General features: G+C 33.7%; 4 protein-coding genes across 4 annotated transcripts; 1 reads left to right on the top strand and 3 right to left on the bottom strand.

Annotated features, from left to right (window-relative positions):
* Positions 1 to 149: 149 nt before the first annotated feature.
* LOC107363617 (uncharacterized) lies at positions 150 to 1,645 on the bottom strand. The gene has a single exon (XM_015930866.3). The coding sequence runs from the start codon at positions 1,484 to 1,486 to the stop codon at positions 443 to 445; it is 1,044 nt and encodes a 347-aa protein (XP_015786352.2). The 5' UTR covers positions 1,487 to 1,645; the 3' UTR covers positions 150 to 442.
* Positions 1,646 to 1,799: 154 nt separating this feature from the next.
* LOC149093722 (uncharacterized) lies at positions 1,800 to 6,007 on the bottom strand. Its single transcript, XM_089268516.1, has 4 exons — positions 5,989 to 6,007; positions 5,726 to 5,797; positions 2,650 to 5,376; positions 1,800 to 2,565 (listed from the first exon to the last, which is right to left on the bottom strand). Exons 1-3 carry the CDS (start codon positions 6,005 to 6,007, stop codon positions 2,654 to 2,656), a joined length of 2,814 nt encoding a protein of 937 aa, XP_089124642.1. The 3' UTR covers positions 1,800 to 2,565; positions 2,650 to 2,653.
* Positions 6,008 to 8,581: 2,574 nt separating this feature from the next.
* On the top strand, positions 8,582 to 10,014 carry LOC107363618 (angio-associated migratory cell protein). Its single transcript, XM_015930867.3, has 2 exons — positions 8,582 to 8,693; positions 8,781 to 10,014. Coding segments are annotated over exons 1-2 (1,023 nt in total). The 5' UTR covers positions 8,582 to 8,691; the 3' UTR covers positions 9,802 to 10,014.
* On the bottom strand, positions 9,792 to 12,154 carry LOC107363614 (uncharacterized). Its single transcript, XM_015930864.3, has 2 exons — positions 10,456 to 12,154; positions 9,792 to 10,360 (listed from the first exon to the last, which is right to left on the bottom strand). The coding sequence occupies exons 1-2, from the start codon at positions 11,956 to 11,958 to the stop codon at positions 10,118 to 10,120; spliced, it is 1,746 nt and encodes a 581-aa protein (XP_015786350.2). The 5' UTR covers positions 11,959 to 12,154; the 3' UTR covers positions 9,792 to 10,117.
* Positions 12,155 to 12,222: the final 68 nt, after the last annotated feature.

The raw sequence follows: 12,222 nt of genomic DNA on the forward strand, positions 1-12,222 counted from the left end.
ATAATTTGTTAAATAAAGTTTTAACGCAGCATTGATTTGACAAATTGTGTAACAGGTGCAATTCAATTAATGTGACGCGTTTGAGATTTGCTTTTTTCTTAATAAACCATCATATCTACGAGTGATCAATAGATTGCATTAACAGAAGGTTGAAGTGTATAAAAGATTTCTTTATTATTGCAATAAACTGAATAGATTATTGATATCCTTGGAGGTGTGAATCATTATCTTAAAATATCTATTGAAGTGGATTTAACATGGTGACAATCATGTTCAACTAAAACTGCAACATACAAGTAACATATTTTATTGTCCTAATAAACAGAAACCAATAATAATAAATGAATGTCAATATCTAAAAATTTCTGGATAATATAAATGCATATATTAAACAAACTATATGGAAAGGTTTACTTTTATGGCTTGGTTTCAGGTTTTTGAATCAATAACCAGATTTCCAATCAATTAACAATTCTAAAGGTTCACCTTTTTTAAAATGTTCAAAGTTATTACGGAAAACTTCAGCTAAATCTTTAGGTTTAGTCAAGGCGGATATGTGTGGTGTCATTATAACCTTAGGATGAGTCCATAGAGGATTGTCAGCAGGCAGCGGTTCAACTTCGAAAACATCTAGAACAGCATTTGAAATCCATTCGTTGTCAAGAGCTTTAATTACATCAACTGAACTAATAAGAGAACCTCGACCAACATTTATCAAAGTTGGCTTTTTAGCTGAACAAACACTGAGAACATTTCCATTTAAAAGTCCAATTGTGTCTGGTGTATCTGGTAAGATGGCAACAATGTAATCAGTATTGGATAAGGCATCAGAAAGATTTGTTGTGAAATTAGTAACACCGTTCGAGTCTAGATCTTTCTTGGGTTTAGGACTACGAGCAAAAGCAGTCACCTTACAACCTAAACTAGAGAAACATTTACACATATCTTTACCAATAGAACCAAAGCCAAGAACAGTTACTGTTATTTCATCTAAACTTCGATAAATTAAACCAGATTGTTGGGATAACAATATTGACCAATCTCGAGTATGTTGATTATCTCGAAATTTGATGAAATTTCTTTCAACAGCAATAATATAACCTAAACAGTAATCAGACATGAGTTTACCAAAACTTTTTCCAGAAAATCGAGCTGCCGGTATTGATGGAAACTCTCCCGATTTGAAAAATTTAGGAAGACGATGAAAGACTGTATCCACTCCAGCATAGGTTCCTTGAATCCATTTCAATTTTGGACAACTTGTTAAAATCTGAGGCATAAACATGTTATCACCAAGAATTATTTCGGCATCCTTGAGTTTCTCCAAATCTTCTGGTTCCAACCACAAGTCACGGATGAATATACCTTCCTTGGCCTTACTTATTGGCACCAGTTCAAAGGTAACATCTTTCGGATATAATTTCTCTAATTCATCTTTAACTTTTTTAGCATTCAATTGAGAAATGATATAAACTTTAGTTGACATTTTAGTTCGAATTCTTGGACACAAGTTACTTTGACTAGTAAAAGATTGATATTGAAATCAATGAGTTGAATAGAGTGATATTTAAACTCAACCCTATAGAATTGAATTTGAACAACCCACCAGCTCACTTCTTCTTTTATAAGCTACAGCTTACTAAACTAAGGATACCAAAGAGTATAACAAGAGAGACCACTTAATGAAAAACCACTTTTTTCAATAAATTGTTGCAAAAGTCACCCCTAGATGGCGCTGAAGGAAGAAATCCAGTGTTTTGCAATGTAAAATCAAAGAGGAGCAAGAGATAGCACGACGATGTAGAGGGTTACAACTGAGATAAGAAAAGGGAAATCTCTCGCTGATAGATGGCGTGAGAAAGACTCTCTTTCTTTTTACTTTCTTTTCAATTTTTTCTCTCTCTTTTTCTCTTTCTTTTCTCTTTCTTTTCAAAATGAAAAATTACATTAAAACAATTAATATCAACAATATAAAAGACTTTTTTGACTTATTTTAAAGGAATTTAATGTTATTTTGCTTTATTTTAACAATATCGATGCTTATTTTTCTTATTGAATTATGTGTTTGTTATGATTTGACATAGAAATGCAATTTTAACAAATAATATCTGAAATGGAATCATTAAACCGAGTAGAAATAGAGAATTTTATGCATAAATTGAATTAACATTATTTATTAATTGATATTATGAGCAAAAGTGACATTACATGAAATATATTTACAAATTGATGTGATAACATAAGTGGAATATTACAAAATTGACAAATGATGTATTGATAAAGTGGAATGTTTATGAAAGTGAATCTGCACTGGACCTGGAACTTCGATTACCATATGTGTTGTGATTTCCTGATGTGATTTCCTGTTGTGATTTCCTGTTGTAATGTTGTGATGTTGTGTTGTGACTGTTAATAAGTAAACGTAAGAAAAATTTATTATATTAACGATACAAAATGCTTATAACTATCTCAAACCAAATGAGAACTTATACTCACTGTTTTATTATGATATGTATTGGACTTGGACCTTAGATAATCATATTTATTGTGATATGATGAATGAAACTACGTAAGTGTAAGAAAAATTTATTGGATTAACGATTTGAAATGCTAGTAATCATCTCAAACCAAATGAGAACTTATACTCACTGTTTTATAATGATATATCATCGAATGAGTTGATTTTGGGATCTTTCTTGAATTCCCTCACACAGTCTTTAGCATATTTGCCCACAAACATGTTGATGAGATGACGATGACATTGTTTCTTGATGATATCATGATGACAAGATGGAATGAAAGCACAATTTATATCTCTTAAGTCTATGATTAATTTGCACTTAAGAGCTTCTTCTGAAAATTTTGATGGAACATTGTCCTGTAGAGTTGAGCAGCAATCAGTGATGTAGTTGGTGAAAGGTATTGAGGCGAGAATGAGTTGATTTGCTGTATATTGTTTCAAAACTGTGAATGTATGAATATCTAAAATTTGTGGTGATTTTAAAACATCAAGACACTGATCACAAACATGGCCATTTTTTGTGAGTTTATTGATGAGGTATCCAGCGATATATGAAATTAATCCACGATTTGAAGATGAGCGATGTATTTGATGATTATCTAATGCTGAATTATCTTCACCTATGTCATCGGTTGAAAATGTGGAGAAAAACTCTGCTAAATCAGCAGTTGATGGGTTGAAAGATGAAAAAAAGTTTTGCAGCGAATTGCTCGATGTGGGTTGACTTTCTGATGATTCTTCAAAGTCAAGTGGTGTAAGGAGTGGTTCTGCATCATCTTTCTCGCAGTTGGATGAATTGAGTGACTGTGAAGTTAAAATCATGAGTTTTCTGAATACAAGGCGATACTTAGATGTTGTGAGATGCGGGTATTGATGTCGAGCTTGCCCAAAATGATTCTCCAGAATATCCTGAGTTAACCGCCTAGTGAATATGTGCGTAAATCCTCTGTTGAAGAGGGCCATGGAGAGTCCTTGCAGTCCGCGAATTGTTTGGGAAAGCATGGTTAAACATTTTACGTTCTTATTGACCCTTGCAACACGCGGTGACTCTTCGTAACGAACGAAATGGAAGTTTTCATTTTCTATCAGATTTGCGAAATCAGCTAAATAACTCAGAAGATTATCTTCCTGTGTCAAAGCTGTTTTCCATGGTTTTCCGCTATTTTCTGATTGTTTTGAAGTGTTCAAAATGTCGAATATCTTGTCTAGCCTCTTGATAACCTCAATTACTAAACAGTATTTTTCAATTGGTAAATCTCCTTTCGCCACCGAAAAAGCAAGAGCTGCAGCCACAGAGTTGCTAAAAACCTGAACAGCAAGCTTCACTTTCATTTTATTACGGTGCTTTGGAGCTAGATGATCCACAGTAATTCTAGGACAGAGATTCAGAATATTTCCTGAACTTATCATAGGATTAAGGGGATCCGTGATATCTTCCCATTTCATGATACCATCATAACTCCCATCTTTGAAATAAAGAGGATACATCATTAGATTGTTTCTGATCAGCTTAAAGATATGAGGAACATCATGTAGGAAAAACATCGATTCACCATTGATTTGAAATTCTGAAGTATTATCATCGACACCAAGAGGACCTCTAAGCAATCTATTTTTTGAATCTCCATCACAAACAGTGGCTAGACAATGAAAACCAGCTCTCAAAACAGCTTCGATATTTTCCCTGACTAACTTAACTAAATCTGATGAGTTGAAACCTTGCTGAGGGAGAAAATAAAACGAAATTAGAGTTTTCCATTTCCTTTCATGCAATCCTCTTAAGCCAAAGGCCAATACAGATTTCGCAATTTTGGAAGTTTTCCCATGCTTTCCCAAATCAACAAAACCGTCAACAAAATCTTTTCGTGCATGATAAACAAATTCTGGTGTGATTTTTGTTTCATCAAAACTTAAAATGCAGCATCTATCCAAAGCACTCAAGTCAGTGGCTTTCTTCGACAAAACTTTCTCAATATCAGAAGTCATTCCAGTCGATGAAAAAAAATCCTTGTTGAAACGATCTAATGTGCGAAATGATGGTAAGGCGAAGTATGAACGCATGATTTTGAATGCAGGAAAACTTTTACAATGGAGTTCATTTGCCAAACGCTTGGCTTCGATGGTGTGACGTCGGCTTTTCAATGACTTTTTATGATTTTCAATGGCACTTGTGAACAAAATGAATGATTCAGGTGAGACAAGATCTTGGATTTTATCCAGATGCTTTACAATGAAGGTTGATGATGGATTATTAAACAATAATGTGTATCTTTTTTGACTATTGGATAATCTTTTTTTGAGGTCAGCGATGATGGAATCCTTTTCAATGAGTTGGGTGATCAATTGGTCACATGCTGATGGTGATTCTGTTGAAGATGATGATGGTTGATTGATTTCAATGTGTGATGGCGAATGCAAAAAGCTGGTGGATGGTGATTCTGGGTCGATTTCTGGTACTGGTTCAGATGATAATTGTTCTGATGATAATTGTTCTGATGATAATTGTTCTGATGATAATTGTTCTGATGATAATTGTTCTGATGATAATTGTTCTGATGATAATTGTTCTGATGACACTTGTGTTGATGTAGCAGATGCGGGTATAGTGATTGGCGTTGGAAGTGCATTTTGGAATAAACGTAAACTTCCTGAGCGTCCTTGATGATAAGATGATGGATCGAAATGCAATGAACAGACGAATTTGGTATTGTCTAAGGTGAAGTTTGATGAAAGTGCTGGTTTTAATATTTCAATCCAAGCCGCAGCTTGTTCACTGTTTAGTGGAAAATGAAAATATGATACCGATGAAAGCTCTGATGATTGACAGTTTTGAATGACACATTTTTTTTTACCCACTTGATTACATGCAAAATCATGCAACGATCACAAAAAAGACAAACAAGCGCCATATGAAATAAAACATTAAGCAAACATGCAACATGCAAATAAAACAAAGATGCAAAAGAAAGACAGATCAGAAAATGCAACATGCAAAAGCAATGTTCAATACAAGACGGCAACAAAGATTATAACATTAAATATTAAATAACAATAAACATAAATACATACTTTTGAAGATATGGAGTTGAATGTTATTATGAGACAATGAATTTTAGTTTATAAATGAAAGTCTGAATAGAAACAACAAAGATTATTATTCTCGTTCGATATTTATATTTAAGAACAATTCAGGATGAAAATTACTTACTTGATTTGTTTGATTTGAATGAATTGACAGGAAGTAATGGTAAATTCCAAAAGTGTTGTGAAAATTATCTGTAAATGAAAAATAAAAGAAATTATTGTTAATAACGTGTTTGAAAGCCATCTATGGTTGAAAACCACTCAAAAAATAGTAAAATCATCTGCTGAAAATACTTTACAAAAATAGCTAAAAATCTGAAAATCTGAAAAAATGACGCAATCTGACGTGACCCTAGACCTGATCTAATTTTTATTTCCTAAACCTCCTAGGCAGCCAGTCATTCTACCTGGCATCAACCAGGTCAGAACGACCCGCTACCTAGGGAAAAAAGCCGCCAAAAAACCACTTACATCTTTGAAATGTAGAAACACGTTGAAAACCACGTTTTGATTGCTTGAAGAGCTTCAACTTCCTCAATTCATCATATAGATTGCTTCAAACGATTGCATTGTGAATCGCAGATCTTGTTCCGGTATTATTTTGTCAATGTTTACATTGAAAACTAACTTTCTAAGTCATCCCGTTATGGACTTACAGATCAACTTCCGACAACCGAATATTTCGATTTTAATTGTCGATTTCACCGTTTTTTCGGGCAATACAGAGATTAAATGACGTGATCAAAACAAGAGCAATCCATTGTGACCATGTAAGCTTGAAATAGTCTAGCACAAATGTTACTTTGACGAGATGTGACGAAATCGCACTAAATATTATAATTAGTTTATCCCTGTTAGTCATTGCAACGAGTTTTCAAGTTTTTTCATTTTACACTGTGTAATGCAATAGAAGAGCTTTCATTTGATGTATCGCAAGTCAAGATTATGCATGATTCCCGAAAATTATACCTTTCATTTAAGAAAAACCGTAAAATGCAAGTTTCTATCAATCCTTATTAGCCAAGTCTTTGATATTTCATGATTATTCTTTTTCTAATGTTTCGAGCATTATGTTTGCTTGCTAGAAATAAATGGAAAGTGTAAATTCAATTGTTCTTTGCCTGAACTAAACAAGCTTCAATTTATCTTTATTAGTCAACCCTTTGATATTTCTAAATATATTTTTATGATCAATCACTCGCAGTTAACAGTGACTCATTGCCTCATCACATGTATTTTAAAATCCATTATGCTTGCTGTAGATCGTTTGCAATGGGAATTATCACTAACAATGCAAAATTCGGTTTACTTGTGCCCTGGTTAGTCATGGATGCTTTATATTTTTGTTTTATCACATTCTCTTCCTGTGCACATCACAACCTACCAAAAATTTAATAAAAAGTCAATATCAACATGAATTTTCTCTTTATAGAGGTACCATGACTCAGAGTTCAACACAATTCACTATACAACCATAGTTTATGACAAGCAAGTATCATGTTGTTCATGATACACTTGAATCAATATATTTTTGATAGTGAAATGGTATGAAATCAATTTGATGCCAAATTTCATATTTAACAGTGTAGAAAGACAATAGATGTCACTACTAAAAATTTTCATTGGTCAAGGAACATATCATTTTTTGAATCACATGCTTTCGGGTCTCCCATTGGTTGTTCCCATAAAGCGTTTGTTTACAATCTCTTTGATTGCGCGTTCGAATCTACTTCGTACCAAACGTCTTTGAAATAAAAAACAGTTCTTTTCAGAACTACCCTGATATGGATGAGGCTACAACCTCATCCAGAACCAAAGAAAGAAAGAAAGAGAGGGATGCTGAGGTGGCAGCTCAGTATGAAGCCTCTGGGGACATTGATCCAATGGTCGCCAAAAAGATCGCCAAGAGGGCAGCTAAAGTCGAGCGGAGGGCTTGTCGTGTACACGATCAAGCCATAGGTAAGTTCACAAAGGCTAATTCTAGCCTTGGTAATGATCCGGCTGAGGCAGAAGGGCTAAGGCAAGAGGGGAGAGATCTCAAAAGAAAGGCACAGCAAATGATGGAGTTTGCACAGGAAAAGATTCAAGTGGCGAATGACCTGGCAGGAAAAGAGACAGAACCAGAATGTCCGATGAAGAAATTGTTTAAAATGAAATATATGTAGATTGAAATAAATAAAAAAAACTTTTTGATAGACTTTTGCTTGATAAGTTCAGATTTTCCTTGTTAAAATTGCATTCCTCTGTTAAATCCTAATCAATTCATTACTCAATGAGAAAACCAAGCATAAAAATCATCAAAATCAATTAAAATAACATTTAAACCATTAAAAACAATCAAAAAAGCCTTTTCTAATGTTAATATTAATTGTTTTAATGTAATTTTTAATTATGAAAAGAAAGAGAAAAGAAAGAGAAAAAGAGAGGGAAAAATTGTAAAAGAAAGAGAAAAGAAAGAGAGTCTTTCTCGCGCCATCTATCAGCGAGAGATTGCCCTTTTCTTATCTCATTTTACACCCCTCATATTGTCGTGCAGTCTCTTGTTACTCTTTGTGTAAAATACAGCGAACAGAGCCATGCAGTGGTGATGTGCCTGAACTAAAATGTGCATTTTACATTAATTTATATCTTAATCTTTGCATCAGAGGCATCTTGTGGTGACTTTTTCAACTTTTTTGTGATGCCTATTTTTCCATTGAAGTTAACTCTCTTCTTACTCTTTGAAGGATACCGACTTTTACAGCTGATTCAACCTAATGCGAATTAATCGAACTCCGTTTAAACTAAACCAATTCAACATTACTTAATCTAGTCTGTTCTAACTGAATCGAGTTAAAATTATTTAACTTTAATCTTGTTACCTTCACTAGCTTATGTATCGACTTAGCTAGCTGAAACTTTAAAAGTCGTTAGTTGACAGATTTTTGTAAAGTCTTACTTAAAAGAATGGAGATCACGTGGTATCCAAGTTTGAAGAGATCAGAACCAGCCTAACCAGAATGACACCAATTCAACAATCTTAATAAGTTTTTCTTCAGATCATTGTACTCTTCTTTTAAAAGCTATTTACTTAAATAATCCAAATCATGTAAGTGCAAATTTTCTATATTATCACATGTTTTTTGTTTTTGTTTCCATATGTCTGAAGAAATTATTGTTTTTATCCTTTCCAAAGGTTTAATGGGCATTCAGGTCCAGTCTTTTGCTGTTCCCTCAACAGTAAAGGTGATGTTGCAGTTTCAGGAGGTGAAGATGATAAAGCTTACATTTGGAGGACAAGTAACTATCAAGTGATAGGCCAGTTAGATTTTGAAGATTCAGTTATTGATGTTGGATTCAACTGTGATGATTGTTTAATTGCTGCTATTGATATGGAAGGATATATCCAAGTTTGCAGCTTATCAAATGGTGAACGAATATACGATTATGACATTGGAGCTGATATCAATTGGCTTCGCTGGCATCCTAATCAACCAGGAACCTTAATGGTTGGCACTCAAACAGAAGTTTCTTACATTCTTTCACTTGATTATACCACTAAAGATTTGAGAGGCCCTGGTGCCGACAATCCAGCGGGAATATTCTTCAATGATGGACAAAAGGTGGTAACTGGTTACGAAAATGGTAAAATAAGAATATGGGATTTGACGGAATCCAAACCGCTTCATACAATTAAACCTCCTTCTGCTCATAAAGATGCAGTCATCTCCTTAGATGTAACCAAAGATGATTCTTTGATTGCTTCTGGATCGCTCGACTCAACAGCTAAATTAATCAGCACCCAATCTGGTAAAGTGGTGGCAAATCTTGCCTGTGGAATAAGTGAAGATGATAAAACAGTCGATACATCCAACTCAGTTGAAAGCCTGGGTTTCAATAATATTTATTCAGTTCTTGCAACAGGATCACTCAATGGGCATCTTGAATTTTGGGATATTAGTACTCAAACGAAAAAATCTACTTTCCATTGTGATCAGGGGATTTCAAAGATTGGATGGTGTCCAAATGTACCTTATTTGATTTGTTGTGCTGGTCTTGATGGCAATTTAAGAATCGTTGACGGTAGAGATGCATCTTTGGTTTCTACCAAGACTGGACACGATGACCAAATTTTAGATTTTTCATTTGCCCTCGATAAAGATTTAATATTAACTTCCTCCGAAGATGGAACTTGTAAGATATTTGATTACGTTTGACGAAAATATATTTAAATATTTCTCTTCGCTTTCTTGCCTATTACATTAGAATTAAAGATACCAATTTATGTTGAATTGTAGATAACAAAATTTACATTTCAGCTGAATTAAATAATCATGATGTTGGTTGAGAGGTGGCTCTTAATGTACTTGCATTTTCACAGATTTTTCAAAATTGCCCTTTTGTAAATTAAACATGAATTTTGGAAATCATTGCGTTTACAAATGCTGTATTTTCATCACTAACCACAAATTAGAAATTCAAGTCCACAAGACAGCTTGATTCAACAATCAAAATTTTAACCCGAATTTCAGTTTACCAAGTTATATCCGTATTAGTGTAGTTTTCGGGAAAATTTTTTTCACATTTAGTATCCATTGTTTGACCATCAGCTTCAGCCAAACCTTCATCCGACTCAAAATCTCCAGCTTGCATTCCAATATATTTAATCTTTTCTAATTTTAAAAGTATCTCTGGATAATGATTGAATTTGTTTCCATACAAATCCAAATGGGTCAAATTGCATAGTTTTGAGAATGAATGTGGAAGTTTATCAAGCTGAAAAATTCAAGAATAGAAAGGTAACAAAATAATTAGGTGATTGAATTGTCAATACAAGATTTACCTAAGAAGATACCAAAAGAAAAAAATACCTCATTACAGTCAAGCCTCAGTAGCTTTAAATTTACGAGATCACCCAAGTTTTCTGGCAGTTCTTTCAGCCCGTTATAAGATAAGATGCACTCTTCGAGATTTTTCATAGAGCATATAGAGTCTGGAAGCTGTGTTAAATTGTTGTGATAAAGATTGAGCTTTCGTAAATTAATTAAACCAGTGCCAAAATGTTCAGGTAAACTCTCCAAATCATTCTCATCTATTCGCAACTCCATTAAATTGCTCAAATACAATCCAAATTGAACAGGAAGAGTCCTTAAACGATTGCCATTCTTCAAATCGGGCCTCCTTTCGGGAAACATGAGTGGACTACCCAACTCAAGGAAAACAAGTTTCTTAAATGAGGAGAAAGTTTCCGGCAAAGTGTTGATTAAATTTCCATTGAAGTTAATCTCTTGCAAATTTTTGCTATTCATAAGAAAATTTGAAGAAAGAGCTTCCCCTTGCAGTTTGTTACATTTGCAGGTAAATTTAACAAGATTGGGCAGATCATTGAACCATTCGGGGAGTTCATACAAACTGTTATTGTCGAGGTGGATATTTTTTATTGTACCGCTGAATCCAACAGAATTTGGCAATTTTTCTAGATTGTTGTCCGAAAAATCAAGAATAATTAAATTAGATAGTCCAGCCAGAGATTTGGGCATCTTTTCAATCTGATTTCTTCCCAGTTCAATAATTTCCAAGGAGTTAAGAGAGCCAAAAGAATCAGGTACTTCGTTAAGTTTGTTGAAAGAAGCGTCGAAAGTTTTAAGTTTTGTCAATTGACCGAATTTCTCAGGTAAATATGATATCTCATTGGTTCCAATGGTTAAATATTCGAGATGGATTAAATCACAAATTGTATCGGGTAGACTTGTCAACCGATTACCGTCCAAACTCAGTGATTTTAGATGAGATAAAGAGCCAAGCCATTCAGGTATTGACCGAATCTGATTATAACCCAAATTAAGAGATTGCAAATTTGTAAAAAGCTTGAGTTCATCTGGAACAATCTCTAAATGGCAGCCAACAAGTGAAAGATGAGCAACATTTTTCATCAATAACCACATAGAATGGTCAAAAGAAGCAATCGGTGAATGGTTTAGACTTATATCAGTAATAGGGTCAACTTCCATTGCATCTATAAACATTTTCTTAGAGACAGGACCAAATGTTGAACCATTACTTCGAAGCCGTAGTCGTTTAGAATTGGGTTCATCTTCATCTATAACATCAATAACATCAACAGCATCATGTGAGTGTATATAATCCTCAAAATCATCAACACGGAAATCGGAACCAGAAATTAGTTTATCATTCAACCTTTTATCAATTTGTTTGTCAGTTTGGCCCAAGACACAGGCACGACATGATGGAAAGTATTCTTTTGCATAACCAAAATAATAGACATTTGTGGATGGAGGTTCTTGGTCATATTTTGCGATTGCATCACTAAACTCTGAACTTTCAGACGGAGTAATTGGCTCAGTTGAAAACATATTAATCAGAACACAGAAAAAATAAATAAATTTGAGTAAAAACAAAATGTATAAAAAATCACAAATAAAACAGTAAGAAACTTGTTGATAAATAAGTTCAAACTTAAATCAACCGAATAAATACAGTCAAGTGTCATAGATAGGACGAGTCAAAGGTCAATAGATGGCAGCTTTGTAGGAAATGAAATTTTAACATTGTTTTGATTTTAATCAAACGGTTTGGTCATTATTTTTATTGGATTTTTAGTGGAATATTGTTGCACA

This window comes from Tetranychus urticae, chromosome 2 (genome assembly GCF_039701765.1).
Source record: "Tetranychus urticae isolate SD_2017Ah chromosome 2, NJAU_TeUrti_SD_1.0, whole genome shotgun sequence".
NCBI lineage: Eukaryota > Metazoa > Arthropoda > Arachnida > Trombidiformes > Tetranychidae > Tetranychus > Tetranychus urticae.

Coding starts and splice junctions, on each gene's coding strand:
- LOC107363614 (XM_015930864.3), bottom strand. CDS start 11,958: ATGTTTTCAACTGAGCCAATTACTCCGTCTGAAAGTTCAGAGTTTAGT. Junction 10,361..10,455: donor TGAGGCTTGACTGTAATGAG/GTATTTTTTTCT, acceptor TGAATTTTTCAG/CTTGATAAACTTCCACATTC.
- LOC107363617 (XM_015930866.3), bottom strand. CDS start 1,486: ATGTCAACTAAAGTTTATATCATTTCTCAATTGAATGCTAAAAAAGTT.
- LOC149093722 (XM_089268516.1), bottom strand. Junction 5,377..5,725: donor AAATCAAACAAATCAAGTAA/GTAATTTTCATC, acceptor CATGTAATCAAG/TGGGTAAAAAAAAATGTGTC.